The sequence below is a fragment of the Rana temporaria genome, chromosome 3 (genome assembly GCF_905171775.1).
Source record: "Rana temporaria chromosome 3, aRanTem1.1, whole genome shotgun sequence".
Lineage (NCBI taxonomy): Eukaryota > Metazoa > Chordata > Amphibia > Anura > Ranidae > Rana > Rana temporaria.
The window spans coordinates 444683662-444706827 of record NC_053491.1 but is presented as its reverse complement, the minus strand read 5'-3'; the positions used below and the strand labels follow the sequence as shown (position 1 = coordinate 444706827).

The 23166-nt window shown below is 47.2% G+C and overlaps 1 protein-coding gene across 2 annotated transcripts in view; it reads right to left on the bottom strand.

The window, feature by feature from the left end:
• RGL3 (ral guanine nucleotide dissociation stimulator like 3) overlaps positions 1 to 23166 on the bottom strand; it is a 157914-nt gene that overhangs the window by 104522 nt on the left and 30226 nt on the right. Inside the window, exon 1 of one of the 2 annotated variants that reach the window (XM_040346530.1) lies at positions 17244 to 17504. The exons of the other annotated variant lie outside the window; for it this stretch is intronic. Coding sequence (XP_040202464.1) covers positions 17244 to 17309 — 66 coding nt within the window. The 5' untranslated portion in view covers positions 17310 to 17504. Of the gene's footprint in view, positions 1 to 17243; positions 17505 to 23166 lie in introns of those variants that run through there. 2 annotated transcript variants of the gene reach the window in all.

The following is a 23166-nucleotide window of genomic DNA, read 5'->3' as shown; positions in this document are numbered from 1 at the left end:
CCCATCTCTGTTAAAAAAAAAAAAACACAGCTTCCCCGTTCTTCACTGTGGCGGCGTCATCGATCGTGTGATCCCTTTTATAGGGATACACAATCGATGACGTCACACCTACAGCCACACCCTCCTACAGTTAGGAACACAAATGAGGTCATACATAACCCCTTCAGCGCCCCCTTGTGGTTAACTCCCAAACTGCAACTGTCATTTTCACAGTAAACAATGCATTTTAACCACTTACCCCCCGGACCATATTGCTGCCCAAAGACCAGAGTACTTTTTGCGATTCGGGACTGCGTCGCTTTAACAGACAATTGCGCGGTCGTGCGACGTGGCTCCCAAACAAAATTGGCGTCCTTTTTTTCCCACAAATAGAGCTTTCTTTTGGTGGTATTTGATCACCTCTGCGTTTTTTATTTTTTGCGCTATAAACAAAAATAGAGCGACAATTTTGAAAAAAATGAATATTTTTTACTTTTTGCTGTAATAAATATCCCCCAAAAATATATAAAAAAACATTTTTTTTCCTCAGTTTAGGCCGATACGTATTCTTCTACATATTTTTCGTAAAAAAAATCGCAATAAGCGTTTATTGATTGGTTTGCGCAAAAGTTATAGCGTTTACAAAATAGGGGGTATTTTTATGGCATTTTTATTAATATTTTTTTTACTAGTAATGGCGGCGATCAGCGATTTTTTTTTCGGTATTGCAACATTATGGCGGACACTTCGGACATTTTTGACACATTTTTGGGACCATTGGCATTTTTATAGCGATCAGTGCTATAAAAATGCATTAGATTACTATAAAAATGCCACTGGCAGTGAAGGGGTTAACACTAGGGGGCGGGGAAGGGGTTAAGTATGCCTGGGTGTGTTCTTACTGTGGGGGGGGGGGTGGCCTCACTAGGGGAAACACTGATTTTCTGTTCATACATTGTATGAACAGAAAATCAGCATTTCCCCTGCTGACAGGAACGAGAGCTGTGTGTTTACACACACAGCTCCCGTTCCCCGCTCTGTACCGAGCGATCGCGTGTGCCCGGCGGCGATCGCGCCCGCCGGGCACACGCACGGGAGTCGGGGGCGAGCGGGGAGCGCGCGCCTCCGGCGGCGCGCACGCGCCCCCTAGTGGCGGCTATACGATAGGACGTATAGCTACGGGCTCTCGCCCAGGAGAGCCGACCTGCCGCCGTATAATGACGGTGCGCGGTCGGCTAGTGGTTAAAAATGCCATGTGACATTTTATTCCCTAGGGTCTCTGCTAAAAAAAACATATATAATGTTTTGGGGTTCTGAGTAATTTTGTAGCAAAAAAAATGATAATTTTTACATGTAGGAGAGGAGTGCCAGAATTGGCTTGAGTTGGAAGTGGTTAAACAGTGAACTAACTTACTTTTGACCTACTAGAGCAAGAAGCAGCACAAAGAGCCAATGCGTTAATTTGCTGACAAGAAGTATGCTGATAGGAGGAGAAAGCAGAGTAACAGAGAGATGAGCTCAGCACTGTTCTGCTTCTCCTTTCAGTGTCACAACCTGGGTTTAGAGGAAGTGGGTTGAATGATGCTGGCCGTCAGACTGAAGTCATCTAGTGGCAGGAAAAAGTACTGCAGGAGTAATGTCAGGATTGAAGCTGTACTATAGTAACGAAAGCTGTTTTTTCCATTTCATATTTTAATGAGCTGTTCAATATCTTGTAATTTTTTGGGCTTGAGTTTCAGCTTTAAATTTGACAATAAACCGTTTTCCAGGCCAAGAGTGCATCTGTTTTTTGTGCCTGCTTTTTCCAATCTGTTACAATCCATATGTTCCAGCAATGGACAGACAGACATAAAGTAACTGATTGCATCAGTCAATGAATATTTTCCACTATGTGTAACATTTCTACTGTCTTATCTGTTAAAAAGAGGAAAAACTATTTTTTACAGAGGGCAGGAATAGTCTGCTGCATTTACAGTGCTCTATACAAATTCTGAAAAGCTAGAAACTTATATTAACGGCCTATTTATGTGAAAAATAAAGCTATAACTAGTCTAGAGAGCACGCTAGGAGAATGGCTAGGATATGGTGCAATGTCCCCTGAGATGTACCTCTTAGCATAAGCAATAGGTGAAGGTCCCTGTGAAGTAGCTGTAAAGGGACAGTCTTTAGTCCTAACTTTTCAGTTGGCTAGTGTTGGGGCCCAGTTGTACCTTTGGTACACGTGAGCAGTGGCGGCTGGTGCTCCAAATTTTTTGGGAGGCGCAAACAAAAAAAAAACATCAATTGCAGCCACTGTGCCCATCAATTGTTGCCACTGTGCCATGCCATCAAACGCAGCCACTGTGCCATCAATTGTCGCCACTGTGCCATGCCATTGTCGCCACTGTGCCCATGAATTGTCGCCACTGTGCCATGCCAAACGCAGCCACTGTGCCATGAATTGTCGCCACTGTGCCATGCCAAGTGCCATTGTGCCCCCTCAAAAACCGCCAGATTGCTTCCCCCCCCCCCCCTGTCTCCTGGCAGCCATCCTCCCTCCACACTCCCTCGCTGGCTCTGATAGGCACTTCCGCACAGCCAACCTGCTGCTGTTATTCAGCTGGCCGGCGCTCACATCCGGCCATCTGAATAGTCGGCGGCAACCGGCAACAATAACATAGATTCATGCAATGCATGAATCTATGTTATTATCAGTGGCGGTGCGAGAGCCAGAGGGGGCGGCGCTCCAGCGCCCCCTATAGACGCATCGCCACTGCACGTGAGAATAGTCCCAGTAAAGACTGCAGGCAGCAAAAAGGCTACTAGATGGCTTTCTGGTCAGTTCTTAAAGGGGTCAGTCTCTCTATCAGTAGATAGTAAATCCCCACAACAGCAGCTCTCCAGTCCCAGTGATATTGCAGCTCATTACCCGGTCAAAAAAAGCAATTAGTCCACTCTCTCCTCTGCACCCAGATGACTTAGGCTGTCGTTACCCCTAAACTCAGCGCTTTGGATACCGCTCTGCCTGCTGATATGAAGCAGTGATGGTATAAACTGGACAGCGATGTGCACTCTCCAGTCTCCCTCCCAGCAAGAGGAAGCTGTGTACTGTACAGCCTGAGAAAATACAGCTCTTTCCCATCCTCCTGGCAATCACCTTCTGAGAAATGCAGTTCAAAGGCTCTTGATTACAGTAGAGTCTCTTTCCTGTGGACTACAGTTCCCACAGTGCAGTGCTGTCTGACTCAGTCTATTAAACTCTTCCTGCTCAGCAGCTCCCTCCTCTCACTGATACAACTGTAACTAAGTTCAGCACTGCAGGGCAGGAGCCACAGAGAGAAGCTGCAGCCAGTGTTTTTCTCACTCTCCATTCTTAGCCAAGCACCTGGCTACACATAGATGTGAATCTGCCTTTAAATCTTTAGGCCCCATTCACACCTGAGCATAGTGTGAATGGGGCCTATGTTTTTCATGTCACGTCTAGGGCAGCCTATTCACTTGAACAAATTACCCCAAAGTAGCTCCAGGCCCTTTTTGGTCGTGGAGCATCGGGCTGATCCTGCCTGTGTTCTCCCCCCCTCTGTTAACTGACCACAATGTATCATGGCTGCTGAGACCAGACCAGACCCCGTGGTCAGCTTAGGTGCCTCTGTCATCAGCAGCCTGCTCTCTGCTCTGCCCCTGTGTCCTCCTCCCCCTCCCCCTGTGTGTGAGCCGCCCCTCCCCCCTCCTCTCATAACACTAACCTGTATCCACCATCAGCACTGCCTCCTATTGCAGTGTCCCCCTCTGTGAATGAGTTATAAATATAAATGCTGTAAATACCTCATTTAACCACTTAAGGACCGCCTCCTGCACATATACGTCGGAAGAATGGCACGGCTGGACACAAGCACGTACCTGTACGTCCTCTTTAAGTGCCCAGCCGGGGGTCGCGGGCGCGTGCTCAAGACCTGGTCCGAAGCTCCGTGACCGCGGCCACGGGACCCGCGGAACCGATCGCTGCCGGAGTCCCGCTATCGGTCCCCGGAGCTGAAGAGTGCGGAGAGCTGTGTGTAAGCACAGCTTCCCCATTCTTCACTGTGGCGCTGTCATTGATCATCTGTTCCCTGATATAGGGAAAGGCGATCAATGACGTCACACGTCCAGCCCCGCCCCCCTACAGTTAGAAACACAGATAAGGTCACACTTAACCCCTTCAGCACCCCCTAGTGGTTAACTCCCAAACTGCAATTGTCATTTTCACAGTAAACAATGCATTTGTATAGCATTTTTTGCTGTGAAAATGACAATGGTCCCAAAAATGTGTCAAAATTGTCCAATGTGTCCGCCATAATGTCGCAGTCACGAAAAAAAATCGCTGATCGCCGCCATTAGTAGTAAAAAATAAAATAAAACTAACTATCCCCTATTTTGTAAAGGCTATACATTTTGCGCAAACCAATCGATAAACGCTTATTGCGTTTTTTTTTACCAAAAATAGGTAGAATACATATCGGCCTAAACTGAGGAAAAAAAATTTGTAGATCTATTTTTGGGGGATATTTATTATAGCAAAAAGTAAAAAATATCGAATTTTTTTCAAAATTGTCGCTTTATTTTTGTTTATAGCACAAAAAATAAAAACCGCAGAGGTGATCAAATACCACCAAAAGAAAGCTCTATTTGTGGGGGGAAAAAGACGCCAATCTTGTTTGGGAGCCACGTCGCACGACCTCGCAATTGTCAGTTAAAGCGACGCAGTGCCGAATCGCAAAAAGGGGCCTGGTCCTTTACCTGCATTTTGGTCCGGGTCTTAAGTGGTTAAGAGCCGATCACATGACCAGCCACCTCTCTCCTCCTCCCCTCCAGACTGACATCAGCAGAGGAATCTCAGCCCCGCCCACTGCATCTTTCAGAGGCGGAAAGGAGAAAGCTGGCCAGTCACGTGATCACAATCTCGACTGTGAAATGAGGTATTTGCAGCATTTATTTTTCTAAATCACACACAGAGGGGGATATTATAATAGGAGACAGTGCTGATGGTGTATACAGGTTATAGTAGCTTTACAACCACTTTACCATTGAGAGAGTTCATTAAGCCTCGTACACACGATCGGATATCTGATGGAATCTAATCTGATGGATTTTTTCGTCGGATATCCGACAAAGCTGACTTTCATGAGTCTTGCCTACACGCCATTGGTCAAAAATGTGACCGTGCCAAAACGTGGTGACATAAAACACTACGAAGTGCTGAGAAAAATGAAGTTCAATGCTTCCGAGCATGCGTCGACTTGATTCTGAGAATGCGTGGATTTTTGACCAATGGACTTCCACACAGACGATCGTTTTTTTCTATCGTTTTTTTATCCATAGGAAAAATTTAAAACATGTTCTATTTTTTTTTTGCCGATGGATAACAAACCAATGGGGCCCACACACGATCGGTTTGTCCGATGAAAACAGTCCATCGGTCTGTTTTCATCGGACAAACCGATTGTGTGCTTTAGAGTTCAGTCGCCTGTGTAAAGTTACCCCATGTGTAAGAAAGTGACCCCATCCAACCTGCCTTGCGTAGTCCAGAAGAACCCACCCTGGTACAGGCCTCTTATGTGACCCTTGCTTGGCGCCCAACTAGGAGGGGAGCATGGAGAATGTGACAACCCCCCCACTACCCTACCCCCCTACAGAAATGTCTCCATCCACATAAACAAGGTGGATGGAGGAATCCCCCACCGCTGGGACATTGTATTCTCAGTGAGATCCACCACTCTCAGAATGCGCCGATCAGTGGCTGCAGGTCGATAAAGATTCTCCAACACGTCCCTTCAACAGAAGTCAATCAAATGGTTGAGCAGTGACTGCCACACACTGAGTGAAATTCAATCAGTCCCTGCTGAACCATCTGAATTCCGATCAGTGTATGGTCAGCTTATGTTTTTTTTTTTTTAGTAGACCACTAAAGTTGGGAAGGTACGTACAGATTTCTTATGTTCAGCCATGCTAAATAGCATAGATGGACGAATCTCCTACCGACTGTCAGAACGCCCATCTGATTGGATGCAGGAACTACATGGCCACTAGGATCTTTTCAAAAAAAAAAAAAAGGTCTTTGGTTGATCTGGAAGTTGCCAAGAGGGCCACCAACTGAGCAAATTTACCAGATTCAGCAGTAATTGACTAAAATTGGATGTGTGTTTGGCCCCTTACAGGTGTACTGCCTGTACCCCCCTGATGGCGGCCCTGGTGATGGTATAAACTGGACAGCGATGTGCACTCTCCAGTCTCCCTCCCAGCAAGAGGAAGCTGTGTACTGTACAGCCTGAGAAAATACAGCTCTTTCCCATCCTCCTGGCAATCAACTTCTGGGAAATTTCTTATAGGTAAGCTTTATTATAAGCTTACCTATAGATAAAATTCATGCATGGGAGTTTACTTCTACTTTAAGGCCTTGTTTAGACTTGCGGTAGGAGGGTAGCAAAAATGCGCGGTTAAAGCGGATGTGCCACTAAAAAACTATATTAAAAGCCAGCAGCTACAAATACTGCAGCTGCTGACTTTTAATATAAGGACACTTACCTGTCCTGGAGTCCAGCGGTGATCGCAGCAGATGACGAGCCGATCGCTCGTCACCCTGCTGCTCCCCCCTCCATCCACGGTGAGGGAACCAGGAAGTGAAGCGCTCCGGCTTCACTGCCCGGTTCCCTACGGCGCATGCGCGAGTCGCGCTGCGCCCGCCGATTGGCTCCCGCTGTGTGCTGGGAGCCGAGTGTTCCCAGCATACAACGGGGGACGGACGGGAAGCGGAGAAAAAACCCGTCTTTTGCCCGTATCGTAGGGCCGGAAGTGGGTGCAGATACCTGTCTGTAGACAGGTATCTGCACCCCCCTCCCCCCTGAAAGGTGTCAAATGTGACACCGGAGGGGGGGAGGGTGCCGATCAGCGGGACTCCACTTTAGAGTGGAGATCCGCTTTAAGAGAAATGTTTTGACTTCACCCCCCCAGTGGGCAGTAGACTGGGTGTTTGACCTGACTTGTAGCGATCAGTGGGTGGCCGAACACTACACATTCAAGTCAATAGGTAAGTGCTGCAAACGTCCCGCAAACGGGTGCAATGCACGCGGTTGGAGTGTGTTTTTCGACAAAAATGGGGTTAAAGCAGACAGTGAGGAGGTGTTGCATCACTTCCTCACCACCTGTCAGTAGCCTCTGGACTGCAAATCCGAGCACAGATCGGGCTTCAGAGGCCAGGGATATTTAGACCCCTTTCACACTGGGGTCATGCTTTGCAGGCGCTATAATGCAAAAAATAGCACCTGCAAAGCGCCCTGAAAGAGCCGTTGCTGTCTCTCTGGTGCGCTAGCAGGACGGTAAAAAAAGTCTTGCTAGCAGCATCTTTGGAGCGGTGGAGGAGTGGTGTGTATACCGCTCCTTCACCGCTCATGCCCATTGAAATCAATTGGCAGCGCAGCTATACCACCAGCAGCGCTTTGCAGTGGTTTTAACCCTTTCTCGGCCGCTAGCAGGGGGTAAAAGCACCCTGCTAGCGGCTGAATAGCACAGCGAAATTGACACTAAAGCGCCGCTAAAAAGAGCGGCGCTTTACCGCCGACGCACCCACCGCCCCAGTGTGAAAGGGGGCCTTAGACGTATATCTTAATCTACCCCAAGTGCCAGTTCACACCGCATGCAGTCCAGTGCATTTTCTTTTCTGCATCAAAAACGCATGGAAAGTAGGGTATATGGTTTCCAATGGCATAGTTCACATCAGTGCGGTCAGTTCCAGAACAAAAAGTAGAACATGCTGCATTTTTTCTGCACTGGACTGTACTGGAATGCGATAAAATGTATCAAAAACACACTGGAACAAATCAAAAACGCAACAAAAATTCACCAGACCCCAGTACAGCGGGAAAAACATCCTTAATCACTTAAGACCCGGACTTTTATGCAGCTAAAGGACCCGGGCAGGTTTTGCGATTCGGCACTGCGTCGCTTTAACAGACAATTGCGCGGTCGTGCTACGTGGCTCCCAAACAAAATTGGCATCCTTTTTTTTCCACAAATAGAGATTTCTTTTGGTGGTATTTGATCACCTCTACGGTTTTTATTTTTTGCGCTATAAACAAAAATAGAGCGACAATTTTGAAAAAAAATCAATATTTTTTACTTTTTGCTATAATAAATATCCCCGAAAATATATAAAAAAAAATTTTTTTCCTCAGTTTAGGCCGATATGTATTCTTCTACATATTTTTGGTAAAAAAAATCGCAATAAGCGTTTATCGGTTGGTTTGTGCAACATTTATAGCGTTTACAAAATAGGGGATAGTTTTATTGCATTTTTATAAAAAAAAAATTTTTATACTACTAATGGCGGCGATCAGCGATTTTTTTTTGTGACTGCGACATTATAGCGGACACTTCGGACAATTTTGACACATTTTTGGGACCATTGTCATTTTCACAGCAAAAAATGCATTTAAAATGCATTGTTTACTGTGAAAATGACAATTGCAGTTTGGGAGTTAACCACAAGGGGGCACTGAAGGGGTTATGTATGACCTTATCTGTGTTTCTAACTGTAGGGGGGTGTGGCTGTAGGTGTGACGTCATTGATTGTGGTTCCCTATAAAAGGAATAACACGATCGATGAAGCCGCCACAGTGAAGAACGGGGAAGCTGTGTTTACACACGGCTCTCCCCGTTCTTCAGCTCCGGGGACCGATCGCGGGACTCCAGCGGCAATCGGGTCCTTGGGTCCCACGGTCACGGAGCTTCGAACCGGGTCGCGGGCGCGCGCCCGCGACTGGGTACTAGCACAGGACGTACCTATACGTGCATGTGCCCAGCCGTCCCATTCTGCCAACGTAAATGTGCAGGAGGCTGTCCTTAAGTGGTTAAACGCACCAAAATTGCAATTAAAAACTTGCATGCAGAAACGCATCCGGGAAACGGATCTGGAGTGCGTTTTTGTGCCCGTTTAGGTGCCGGTACTCAGGCACGAAGCTTGTTCTTCTATTAGATTCAGCAGAGAAGTAAACACATGCTAAATTGATTACATGAATGATATGTGCGTCAAGTGAGAAATAGGGGGCTTCCAATAATGACTTCCTCCTGAAAATAATATCTGCCTGGCTGTTATGCTGAGCCTCTGGCTTTAATATTTTACTGTCCTGTTCTTTTTATAACCATACTACTTTAAAGCTGATCTGGAACTTTAAGTTAAATATATTTTCTTCAATAGCCACAACAGCTCTAGATGTGCTTTGTGTACACCAAATGCCTTTGCGAACCAGATATTATCTTGTAAAAGTACCAGTGACCTCATCACTGTGCTGTACATTGTTTGTACAGAGAGCAGAGCTGTGGGAGGGGCCCAGCAGGCCCCACCCGCTACAGAATGCCTGCAGAAAATGACAGCAGGGGGCGGAGACAAGACCAGTCACCCTGCACAAGGAGAAAGCACAGCGGTGACTGGTATTACAGAAAACTTGAATAGAGCAGAATTTGTTTCATCTGAATTACATCACAAATCTGTAAAAAGTACACAAAAGATACTAAAATTCAAGTAAGAATATACATTATTCAACTCCCCGAAAATAAGCCAGGTCTTATATTAATTTTGGCAACAAAAGACACAGTAGGGCTTATTTTCGGGGTAGGTCTTACCATGTAATGTCTTCTCTTCCCCTCTCTCTCTCTGCCTGAAAGGAGTCCCCAGTGTGAACTAAGTTAAAATGCTTGCAATATCCTATAATCCACTCTATTACAGTAGCATATAATGTACAATGTGTGTGTTTCTGTAATATAATTGTGCCAAATACCTTTGTTATAGCGGTGATCTGCGCTTCTGTGACCCCCCGGAGCTCTCTTCCCCGCAATTAAAATACAGAAACACACATATTGTACATTATATACTACTGTAATAGAGTAGATTATAGGATTTTACAAGCTTTTTAAACTAGGGCTTATTTTTGGGGTAGGACTTATATTACAGCCCTCCTGGAAAATAACGCTAGGTCTTATTTTCGGGGAAGGTCTTATTTTTGGGGAAACACGAAAACCAACTAAATTCAAGCTCTTTAAACCACAGATAAAAAAGTAGATGTAGAAAAACCAATACCACGGTGAGTTCTTTGCCCATTGCTCAAGGGGTCTTTACCACCGTGGACTGCTCTTCATCGGACATCGGTGACTTTGGGTTGTTGGTGCCTTTGCGGACACCACGTCACAAATAAAGGCATGGCGAGCAGGCATAAAGCGTCTTCTGTTCCCTGACAACCATCCCAACTCTTTTGAAGTTAGGTACACTTGGAAATCCAAGAGATCACAGCCAGATCAATAACGAGAAGCCGTTCTGCGCTTCTGTGACCCGCCGGAGCTCTATTCCCCGCAATTATATTACAGAAACACACACATTGTACATTTATATACTACTGTAATAGTGTGGATTATAGGATTTGTGACGCTATGCGAGGTGCGATACACGATCATAGGTACATTTCACCTCGCATACGTTCTATCATGAGAGACTGAACCGGAATCCATTCCGGGTTTTACAGCCTCTGTGCCTGGCTAGGATTCCGGTCCGGATGTTTGGGTCCACTGGAGTCCACAATCAGCTGGACTTTAAATGTCCAGGAAGAGAGCACAACAGAGCTCTGGCTTGAAACTCAGGAAGGGACCTGAGTGAGGGGAGCGCTGGGTGCTGGACTGAAAAGGTTTGCTACTGAATGTTTTGTGGGTGTCAGGGACTAGCCCCACACTGTATAGAGAGGAGATCCTGTTTGTTTAGTTTAGCGCCGGACGGCAAGGATTTAATTTACTGTTTTTGTTTATTTTAATCTGCAAACCGTTTATAAATAAAATCTGGCATCCGCCAGACTTAAAAGAAAGTGCCTGCTTACAGACTGTGATTTCAGAAAAGGTGATCCCCACGAGCTAATCCCTCACACGTGGTGGATTCAGCGGGCACTTTTCTGAAAATGGAAGAAATGTTAAAGGCCCTGCTACAGGCCAATGCAGCCCAGCGGGAAACCAACCGCCAAGTCGCAGAGGCCGCTGCAGCACAACGAGAGGCCGCTGCAGCACAACAGGCTGCCCAGCAGGAGATAAACCGCCAAGTCGCAGAGGCCGCTGCAGCACAACACCGCCAAGTCGCAGAGGCCGTTGCAGCACAACACGCTGCCCAGCAGGAGATGAACCGACAGTTCGCCGAAGCTCTGGTGGAACTGAAAAAGGGGTCCGCACCTCCGGTGTTACCGGAACCAAAGATTGTACGTGCTTCCTACCACCTGCAAAAGATGACACCGGCGCATGATGTTGAGGCGTACATGGCGACTTTCGAGAGAGTCGCTGACCGCGAAGGATGGCCAAAAGAGCAGTGGGCGGGACTATTGGCCCCATTCCTAACAGGAGAACCCCAAAAGGCCTATTTTGACCTAGAACCAGATAAGGCCCAGGACTATGAGACTCTAAAGACAGAAATACTCGCACGCTTGGGTGTCACCATGGCAGTCCGTGCCCAGCGCGTGCATCAGTGGTCCTATTCCAGCAACAAGCCACCCCGGTCACAAATGTTTGACCTGGTCCACCTCACCAGGAAGTGGTTGCAGCCAGAGACTCTGACCAGCCCTCAGATTGTGGAGCGTATGGTAATGGACCGGTACCTGCGTGCGCTCCCTGCTACCCTGAGAAAGTGGGTCGGACAGGGGGACCCCAACACTGCAGCCCAAATGGTGGACCTAGTGGAGAGGTACAGTGCTACTGAGGACTTGATAAACCCACCTACGCCCCACTTCGGTGTGTCTCGGGGTGCAAGATCTCCCAACGGTTCGGGTAAGACTGTTCCGGGGTTCAAGAGTTTGGGGAGAGTGGATAAGGCTGTTGTTACAGCAGATGAGACTGTAGGTCCTAGACCTGGAGACTGGCCAAAGAAGCCAGGAAGGTTTTTGGGACCGGTAAGAGGACTGGGGGTAGGGCAAATACGGTGTTTTCGTTGCCATGCATTAGGCCATATTGCTGCAGACTGCCCTCTAAATGATGAACCTATGCAATGTGATTATGTTGATAGGGTAAGACGCCTTTCTCTGTTTGCACAGGTCGCATGCGTTGCGACAGGTCAGCGTCGCCTGGAAAAACAAATGTGCGTTATTTCAGTAGATGGCAAGCCTCTTACAGCCCTGCTAGACTCTGGTAGTGTGGTGACCTTAGTCAGGAGTGTGTGTGTAGACCCCGCAAAACTACACCCCAGTTGTATTGGGGTAATATGCATCCATGGGGACACTCTGGACTACCAGACAGCGGTGGTTGAGGTTGATACCCCCTGGGGCTGTGTAACACATTCAGTGGGGGTGGTACCTTCACTGCTCCATGAAGCCTTAGTGGGGAGGGGCTTTCCTCATTTTTGGAAGTTATGGGAGAGTGAAGGGAGGCCCGTAGATAGCGCTCCCCCTACTGGGGAAACTCGAGAACTCTCACCAGACCCGTTTTGCCAAAGGGAAGGGCATGCTGTTGGTGGAATCGAGGAGGCCGGAGATCCTCCACCATTCCCTGCCATGGCTGGGGAACCGGAGGACTTAGAAGCTAGCACCCAGCCTGAGGGTAACGAACAGGAAACCTCGCCTGACCCTGACATGGAGAGTAGCCAAAATGTGGTACCCGACTTGGAGGTCAGGAGGGAGGATTTCTGTACCGAGCAGCTGCGAGAGCCCACCCTCATGAATGCCAGGGAAAATGTTAAGGTGTTGGATGGGGAACTGGTGGATCCTAATTGGGTGGTGTCCTTTCCCTACATGGCAATTAAAAACAATTTGTTATATCGTGTGATAAAACATGGAGAGGAAGAGGTAGAACAGCTACTGGTTCCCAAACCCTTTCGCAGGGTGGTGCTAGACCTGGCTCATGGTCACGGAATGGGGGGACATCTCGGGGTCGAAAAAACCAGAGAGAGAATCACCCAAAGATTCTTCTGGCCCGGTTTGCATGCAGAGGTCAAGGAGTACTGTGAATCGTGCCCCGAGTGCCAAATGTCAGCACCATCGCCCCATTTTCGCAGCCCCCTTGTTCCTCTACCAATAATAGAGGTCCCCTTTGAAAGGATTGGCATGGACCTGGTGGGGCCGGTCGTGAAATCTGCCCGAGGTCACCAGCATATTCTGGTGATCCTGGACTATGCGACTCGCTATCCTGAGGCCATACCCTTGCGTAACACCTCCGCCAAGGTTATTGCCAAGGAATTAGTCCAGGTGTTTAGTCGAGTGGGGATCCCAAAAGAGATCTTGACCGATCAAGGCACCCCTTTTATGTCAAGGGTTACCAAGGAATTGTGTAGATTGTACAAAATCTCCCATCTCCGTACTTCTGTCTACCACCCCCAGACAGATGGTCTGGTCGAAAGGTTTAATAAAACATTGAAGAGTATGTTGAAAAAGGTGGTCGACAAGGATGGGAGAGACTGGGATTTTTTGCTACCATATCTCCTGTTTGCCATACGAGAGGTTCCACAGGCCTCCACAGGCTATTCCCCCTTTGAGCTCTTGTATGGTAGGCATCCCAGGGGCCTGCTAGATATTGCTAAAGAAACGTGGGAAGGAGAGGTCAGCCCATATAGGAGCATCATAGAGCATGTCTCCTTGATGCAGGACCGAATCGCAGCCGTTCTGCCCCTAGTACGGGAACATATGGAGCGAGCCCAGGAGGCCCAAAGGAGGGTCTATAACCGGGGTGCCAAGGTCCGTACTTTCAACCCGGGGGACAGAGTGTTGGTACTGGTTCCCACGGTAGAAAGTAAGTTTTTAGCCAAGTGGCAGGGTCCCTTTGAGGTTGTCCAAAGGGTGGGGGAGGTAAACTACAAAGTCTACCAGCCAGGGAAAAGGAAACCACACCAAATTTACCATGTAAATCTCTTAAAGCCCTGGAAGGACCGAGAGACTTTACTGGCCACGTCCCCACTTCCAACAGACCGGATACCCGTGATACCTGACGTTCCCATCGCGGATTCCCTGTCCGTAGCACAGCAAAGTGACGTTAGGGCATTCGTGCAGAAAAATAGAGACTTTTTCTCCCCCTTACCCGGACTGACCAACACGATCCAACATGACATAGTGACGGAACCAGGGGTTCGGGTAAATGTAAAACCATATAGAATTCCAGAGGCCCGGCGAGAGGCAGTTGCGGAAGAAATAAAAAATATGTTAGAGTTGGATGTGATCGAGGAGTCTCACAGTGAGTGGTCAAGTCCCATAGTGCTGGTCCCAAAACCTGATGGCAGTATTAGGTTTTGTAATGATTTTAGAAAACTTAACAGTGTGTCCAAATTTGACGCCTACCCGATGCCCCGGGTCGACGAACTTGTGGACAGGTTGGGACAGGCTCGCTACATAACGACCCTAGACCTAACGAAAGGTTATTGGCAGATACCGCTTACTGAATCGGCCAAGGAGAAGACTGCCTTTTCCACTCCTGAGGGCTCGTTTCAGTATAAGCGGATGCCGTTTGGTCTGCACGGAGCCCCTGCATCATTCCAGCGAATGATGGACAAAATTTTGAGACCACATCGCTCGTATGCAGCGGCGTACTTGGACGATGTGGTCATCCACAGCCCAGATTGGGAATCGCACCTGCTCCGTGTACAAGCGGTCGTAGATTCCCTAAGGGAAGCACGTCTCACGGCCAATCCAAAGAAATGTGCCATAGGCCTGGAGGAGGCCAAATACCTTGGGTACGTTATTGGCCGGGGGATGGTCAAGCCGCAGACCAATAAGATTGAGGCAATTCAAAAATGGCCCCAACCAGTCAATAAAAAACAAGTGAGGGCCTTCCTGGGCATTACGGGGTATTACAGGCGTTTTATACCCAATTTTGCCACCATTGCCGCCCCCTTGACCGATCTAACGAAGGGTAAGGGGTCGGTCATGGTCAAATGGAACCCCGAAGCCGAGGGGGCATTTCAGAAGTTAAAACAGGCTCTTTGTATGGTACCCGTACTAGTAACCCCGGATTTTAGCCAGGAGTTTGTTATACAGACGGATGCCTCTGAGGTGGGACTAGGGGCCGTACTGTCACAGATCAGGGATGGTGAGGAGCACCCAGTGGTATACCTGAGCAGGAAGCTGAACAAGCACGAGAAAAATTATGCCATCGTAGAAAAGGAGTGTCTCGCCATTAAGTGGGCCTTAGACTCCCTGAGGTATTACCTACTGGGGAGGTCATTTAAGCTGGTCACAGACCATGCTCCCCTGAAGTGGATGTGTGATAACAGGGAGAAAAATGCTCGTGTGACAAGGTGGTTCCTGGCTCTACAGCCTTTTAAATTTGCGGTGGAGCACAGGCCAGGGAAGCTCCAAAATAATGCAGATGCCCTCTCCCGTGTGCACTGTATGGTTGGGTCAAGTGCTCAGCCGCAGGGGCTTGAGCAGAGGGGGAGGATATGTGACGCTATGCGAGGTGCGATACACGATCATAGGTACATTTCACCTCGCATACGTTCTATCATGAGAGACTGAACCGGAATCCATTCCGGGTTTTACAGCCTCTGTGCCTGGCTAGGATTCCGGTCCGGATGTTTGGGTCCACTGGAGTCCACAATCAGCTGGACTTTAAATGTCCAGGAAGAGAGCACAACAGAGCTCTGGCTTGAAACTCAGGAAGGGACCTGAGTGAGGGGAGCGCTGGGTGCTGGACTGAAAAGGTTTGCTACTGAATGTTTTGTGGGTGTCAGGGACTAGCCCCACACTGTATAGAGAGGAGATCCTGTTTGTTTAGTTTAGCGCCGGACGGCAAGGATTTAATTTACTGTTTTTGTTTATTTTAATCTGCAAACCGTTTATAAATAAAATCTGGCATCCGCCAGACTTAAAAGAAAGTGCCTGCTTACAGACTGTGATTTCAGAAAAGGTGATCCCCACGAGCTAATCCCTCACAGATTTTACAAGCATTTTAAACTAGGGCTTATTTTGCAGCCCTCCTGGAAAATAACACTAGGTCTTATTTTCGGGGTAGGTCTTATTTTCGGGGGAAATACGGTACCCAACTAAATTCAAGCTCTTTAAACCACACATAAAAAAGTAGATGTAGAAAAACCAATACCACGTTGAGTTCTTTGCCCATTGCTCAAGGGGTCTTTACCACAGTGGACTGCTCTTCATCGGACATCGGTAACTTTGGGTTGTTGGTGCCTTTGCGGACACCACGTCACAAATAAAGGCATGGCGGGCAGGCATAAAGCATCTTCTGTTCCCTGACAACAATCCCAACTCTTTTGAAGTTAGGTACACTTGGATCCAAGAGATCACAGCCAGATCACTAACGAGAAGCCGCTCTGCGCTTCTGTGACCGGCCGGAGCTCTATTCCCCGCAATTATATTACAGAAACACACACATTGTACATTATATACTACTGTAATAGTGTGTATTATAGGATTTTACAAGCATTTTAAACTAGGGCTTATTTTTGGGGTAGGGCTTATTTTGCAGCCCTCCTGGAAAATAACACTAGTAGCCAGATTCACAAATAGTTATGCCGGCATATCAGTAGATACGCCGACGTAACTCGGAATCTGCGCCGTCGTAAGTTTAAGTGTATTCTCAAACTGAGATACACTTAAACCTGCAATATTTAAGCTGGCCGTTAGGTGGCGCTTCCGTTGAGTTCGGCGTAGAATATGTAAATGCCTAGATACGCCGATTCACAAATGTATGTGCGCCCGTCGCAGTAAAGATACGCCGTTTACGTAAGGCGTTTTCCGGCATAAAGTTATTCCATCAAATAGCTGGCCTAGTCAATGTTAAGTATGGCCGTCGTTCCCGCGTCTAAATTTGTAAATTTTACGTAGTTTGCGTAAGTCGTCCGTGAATAGGGCTGGACGTAATTTACGTTCACGTCGAAACCAATACGTCCTTGCGGCGTACTTTGGAGCAATGCACACTGGGATATGTACACGGACGGCGCATGCGCCGTTCCTAAAAAATGTCAATCACGTCGGGTCACCCACCATTAACATAAAACACGCCCCCTCATCCTCATTTGAATTAGGCGCGCTTACGCCGGCCCCATTTACGCTACGCCGCCGTAAGTTAGGAGGCAAGTACTTTGTGAATACAGTACTTGCCTCTCTGACTTAAGGCGGCGTAGCGTAAATACGGTACGCTACGCCGCCTTAAAGATGCGCGCCCCTACCTGAATCTGGCTATAGGTCTTATTTTCGGGGTAGGTCTTATTTTCGAGGGAAATACGGTACCCAACTAAATTCAAGCTCTTTAAACCACACATAAAAAAGTAGATGTAGAAAAACCAATACCATGGTGAGTTCTTTGCCCATTGCTCGAGGGGTCTTTACCACCGGGGACTGCTCTTTATCGGACATCGGTGACTTTGGGTTGTTGGTGCCTTTGCGGACACCACGTCACAAATAAAGGCACGGCGGGCAGGCATAAAGCGTCTTCTGTTCCCTGACAACCATTCCAACTCTTTTGAAGTTAGGTACACTTGAATCTAGGAGATCACAGCCAGATCAATAACGAGAAGCCGCTCTGCGCTTCTGTGACCCGCCGGAGCTCTATACCCCGCAATTATATTACAGAAACACACACATTGTACATTATATACTACTGTAATACTATGGATTATAGGATTTTACAAGCATTTTAAACTAGGGCTTATTTTTGGGGTAGGGCTTATTTTGCAGCCCTCCTGGAAAATAACACTAGGTCTTATTTTCGGGGTAGGTCTTATTTCCGGGGGAAATACGGTACCCAACTAAATTCAAGCTCCTTAAACCACACATAAAAAAGTAGATGTAGAAAAACCAATACCATGGTGAGTTCTTTGCCCATTGCTCGAGGGGTCTTTACCACCGGGGACTGCTCTTCATCGGACATCGGTGACTTTGGGTTGTTGGTGCCTTTGCGGACACCACGTCACAAATAAAGGCACGGCGGGCAGGCATAAAGCGTCTTCTGTTCCCTGACAACCATTCCAACTCTTTTGAAGTTAGGTACACTTGGATCCAAGAGATCACAGCCAGATAAATAATGAGAGAGAGAGGAGATCTGGATGGTGGCCAAGAGTAGACCTCCGTAATCCACGCTTTCTTATAATATCCTTTTGTTCAGGTAATCCCAGGTGAGATAGGCTGCTTGTGATCCCTTATCAGCCTCACTGTTGTTTTTCTTTGTAAATGATCCTACCACCACCAAGACGTCGCTTAAGAATTCCAGTCTATTGGTGTTAAGTCTCTAAATTTGGAACTCATCAAGGCTTTGCAAAACAAAACCTTTACCGACTTAACTAAAAAATGAAGCCGGGATGATCTGCTCATTCCATAAATGAAAACTGATCCCCCTCGGACTTATCACGCCAAATTCCCAGCGGAGCCAAGGATAATCCTAGAACAGAACGTGTAAATCCCACCGGGAAGGTTGGTGACCATTTCTGGATGATCCGGTGTAAATCCTCCTATCATCTTCTTGGGTTGACCCAGGTGGCGCGAACTTGGGTCTAGGCTCTTCCTGCAAGAATTATCTCGCCAACATTTCGTTTTTCCTCTTTATAAGCTTTTTGTGTCTTTCATTGACTCGCCTGCCTGTTCCTGTACTTCTACATTGTTGTCTATCCACCTTTTGTCTCTGGCAGGCTTATTCTTGTCGGTTGCAGCTTTGCCTCTGTCTGCTGCCCTTGAGGTCCCCTCTCTTGTATGGTCAGCCTGTTGTGGAAAGTTTTTTTCCTTTTGAAATCCTCAGACTGATATCATCAAGGGATTAAATCCCAGCCCTCCACAGAGGGAGAGGGGAGGAGGAGAGGAGGAGGAGGAGGAGGAGGAGGAGGAGAGGAGAGCAGGAGGAGAGGAGAGCAGGAGGCAAGGGAGGGGAGACCAGTCCTAGAAGGGAGGAGAGGAGAGAAGCAGTACAGGAGAGATAGTAGAAGGGGGATTCTGGGGTAGGTAGGTAGAGGACATCTCAGGACAAAGTGGGAATTTAAGGACAGAAGAGAGAATATTTGGGTAGGTTGGCTGGACGGGGTGCAGCAAGGGAAGGAAGGAGTGAAGGAGGAGGGAGCAGCTGATATGGCAAAAGTTCAGAACAAGGTTACTCAGTTCTTGTGGGAATAGGCGCTGACGGAAATTGTGAGTTTGAATGAGTTATCAATTAAAAGAAACGGGGTCTGTAAACCTATAAAGCAAGCTTGAAAATTGTTACAACTACTGTATATATAAAGGATGGGCATGCACGGGTAGAAGTAACAACTGTCTGTCCTCGAAACGATCTGCGCACTGCCAGGGACCGACTACAATCTGTTTAATTATTTGGCTGATGGTGCAAAACAAAAAGCAGCGCTAATAGAGATTCAATTATCAACATATGACATATAATCAAAATTACAATTACGTAAAAGCGTACATATTCACCGGCCACTTTATTAGGTACACCTGTTCAATTAAATTTAACAACAAAAATACTGCGCTTGTGTATAAAGTGCAAACAGGTAAGCAGCAACAACAAATGTGAGAAATATACACATAAACAAACATAGAATACAAAGTAAGCTGCGCTAAGTGAACATATTATAAATGTGGATGGATGGTAAAGTCCAAAAAAAATGTCAGCAAAATAAATTAATAAGTCCAATTCCTTGAAACATATGCTGAATAAAGTGTTGGGTGCTGTGACCTCCAAATGGTATTCTCCACCAGGTGAATCACCAACATAAAGTAAGGCTGTCCTCTTACCGCACACGGTGGACCCTCTGTTAGGGAAGGTCAGACAAGCATAGGAAATTGTCAGCTCCTGGTGCCAAGGGAAAACGGTGGTATAAGGAATACTGTATACCATATTTTTCGGACTATAAGACGCACTTTTTTCCCCCAAATGTATGGGGGAAAAGGTCTCTGCGTCTTATAGTCCGAATACTGAATGGACAGCCCCCCCCCCCCGTCTCCGCCATTTCACATACCGGTGGTCTGGGTTGGTCAGAAAACACAGGCAGGCAGCCGGAACCATCAGCGGGTTAATCAGTGGGGATCAGGCTCAGGATCAGGCTGGTCCATGGCGGAATTAGCGGCAGGGCGGCACGGCGACATTTCGGAATAGCGGGCGGCACGGCGACATGGCAGAATAGCGGGCAGCATGGAGAGTGGACGGCATTGCGGTACGGAGAGCGGGCGGCATGGAGGTACGGAGAGCGGGCAGCATGGAGGTATGGAGAGCGGGCGGCCTACAAAGAAGCCCCAGGAAGCTTTGCGCCTTGTCCAGTGCACGGAGATACGCCCACACAACGTCACATCGTATTGCTCCGTGCACAGACGCTCTCCTGAGTCAGCTGACCAATATAGAGTTACCTAATTGGTCGCTCCCTCACAGCATTTGTAAACAGCATCTAAACAGCATCTGTACAGCATACGGTATACGCCAGTGCCATAAATTTACAGAATACTGAAATTTAACTGAATTCTGGTACCTTAAATATTTCAGCACATATTTGGGTCAGAATCTTTTTTTTCTAATATTTCTCCTCTAAAACCAAGGTGCGTCTTATGGTCAGGTGCGTCTTATGGTCCGAAAAATATGGTACCTATGTCCAACAGCTCCTCCAGATGACTGGATCAGAACCTCATGTCCGCCCAAACAGATTCCCAAAAGAAACAAGAAGGGGGGCTTCCAATAGTGTAAAAACAACTTTTAAAAGGTGTTTTATTCAGACACTGTGCACAACATAAAATACACAGTGCATATAAAGCATAAAAACTGCAGTTTCAAATTAAGTTTAAAAGAACTTGCAGTGGTCTAGATAGCGTCTCGTCACCCGACAGGTTTCGTCACTACAAGGACTTCTTCCTGAAATGAGGTTCTGATCCAGTCATCTGGAGGAGCTGTTGGAGATAGGCATATTCCTTATACCATCGTTTTCCCTTGGCGCCAAGAGCTGACAATTTCCTATGCTTGTCTGACCCTCCATAACAGAGGGTCCACCGTGTGAGGTAAGAAGAAAGCCTTACTTTATGTTGGTGATTTACCTGATGAAGGATACCAGGGCTGGACTGGGACAAACATTTGGCCCTGGACTTCATCCAGACCGGCCCACTTTAATTCAATAAATAAAAATCACGCCCACCAAAAGGCCCCTACAACAATTATTGTATATCATGAGAGGGTGAGAGAGAGAGGGGAATGAGAGAGAGAGGGAGGGTTGAGGGAAAGGGGGTGAGAGAGGGGGGTGAGTGTAAGAAAAAGAGAGTGAGTGTAAAAGAGAGGGGGTAAGTGTAGGACCCCTTTTTACACTGAGGCGTTTTTAGGCACCTTTGGGCTAAATATAGCGCCTGTAAAGCGACTGAAAAACGCTTCCGCTGCAGTCCCAGTGTGAAAGCCTAAGTGCTTTCACACTGGGGTGCTGCCAGGGTGTTAGAAAAAGTCCTCCAAGCAGCATCTCTGTTTTAAAAAACGGCCCACTGAGCCATCGGCCCACCGGGAAACTCCCTGTAGTCCCTATGGCCAGTCCATCCCTGAAGGATACCATTTGGAGTTCACAGCATCCAATACTTTATTTTGCTGACATTTTTTGGGGACTTTACCATCCATCCACATTTATATTATGTTCACTTAGCGCAGCTTACTTTGTATTCTACACCTGTTCAATTGCTCAGTAATACAAATTGCTAACCAGTTAATCGCGTGGCAGCAACTCAATGCATTTAGGCATCTAGACGTGGAAAAGGCAACTTGCTGAAGTTCAAGCCCAGCATCAGAATGGGGGGAAAAAAGGGGATTTAAGTGACTTTGAACATGGTATGGCTGTTGGTGCCAGATGGGCTGGTCTGAGGATTTCAAAAACTGCTCATCTACTGGGATTTTCACGCACAACCATCTTTAGTATTTACAGAGAATGGTCCCAAAAAGAGAAAATATCCAGTGAGTGGCAGTTGTGTGGAGGAAAACGCCTTGTTGATGTCAGAGGTCAAAAGAGAATGGGGAGACTGGTTTGAGATGATTGAAAGGCAACAGTAATGCCGCGTACACACAATCGGATTTTCCGATGAAAAAAGTCTGATGGGAAATTCCGATCATCTGTGTGGAATTTCGTCAGAGAAAAATCCATGCATTCTCAGAATCAAGCCGACGCATGCTCGGAAGCATTGAACTTCATTTTTCTTGGCTCGTCAGTGTTTTATGTCACCGCGTTTTGGACAGTCGGAATTTAGTCTCACAGTGTGTATGCAAGACATCTTGAACGGAATTCCGATGAAAAAATCCATCGGATTTTAGACCATCGGATACTCTGATCATTTGTAAGTGGCATTAGTCAAATAATCACTCGTTACAATCAAGGTATGCAGAATACCATCTCTGAACGCACAACACATCGAACCTTGAAGCAGATGGGCTACAGTGGAAGCGCATGTATTGTAATTGATAGGCAGAGGGCAGGTGAACTTGGAAGGAGTCCACTCCCCCTTAAAGGCACAGGGGCGCACTGCACTCCGGTTTCCTCCCACATTCCAAAGACATGCTGGTAGGTTAATTGGCTCCATTCCTAATTGACCCTCAGCATGGGATTTATTCATGTGAGATGGAGACTTTAGATTGTCAGCTCCTTTAGGGCAGGGACTGATCTGAATGTGCAGTAAAGTGCTGCAAAAGTGTCAGTATATAAAAACCTGTAAATATGTCTCTTAACTGCCAAACACTTAAAGGAGTTGTAAAGGGAAAAAAATGTCACCTTAAAGCAGAGGTTCACCCAAAAAACAAGTATATAACATTACATTCAGTATACCTCAAACATGTACAGTATGCGGGAGCGAGTACCCGGAAGCCGGGAGGAAAATACCGATAATACCGTATGTACACCCCCCCAAAAAAAAAAAAACGGCATACTGTACATGTTTGAGGTATACTGAATGTAATATTATATACTTGTTTTTTGGGTGAACCTCCACTTTAATGCAATCTATGCATTAAGATGAAAAAACATCTGATGATGCCGCCCCCCCCGAGCCCCCGTTTTACTTACCTGACCCGTCAAAAGTCCCGCGCTCGGTCCCGAGATCCTCTTCGCCGCTCAGCCTGGCCACTGATTGGCTAGAGCGGATGGATTGAGATCAACGCACCCATTGGCTGGCGCTGCTGTCAATCACATCCAGTGACGCGGCGTGCCCATGGGCGGGGCCGAGTGATATAGTGATACTATTGGCCGCTCGCTGTATCACAGGAGCGCGCCCGCAAGGACTCATC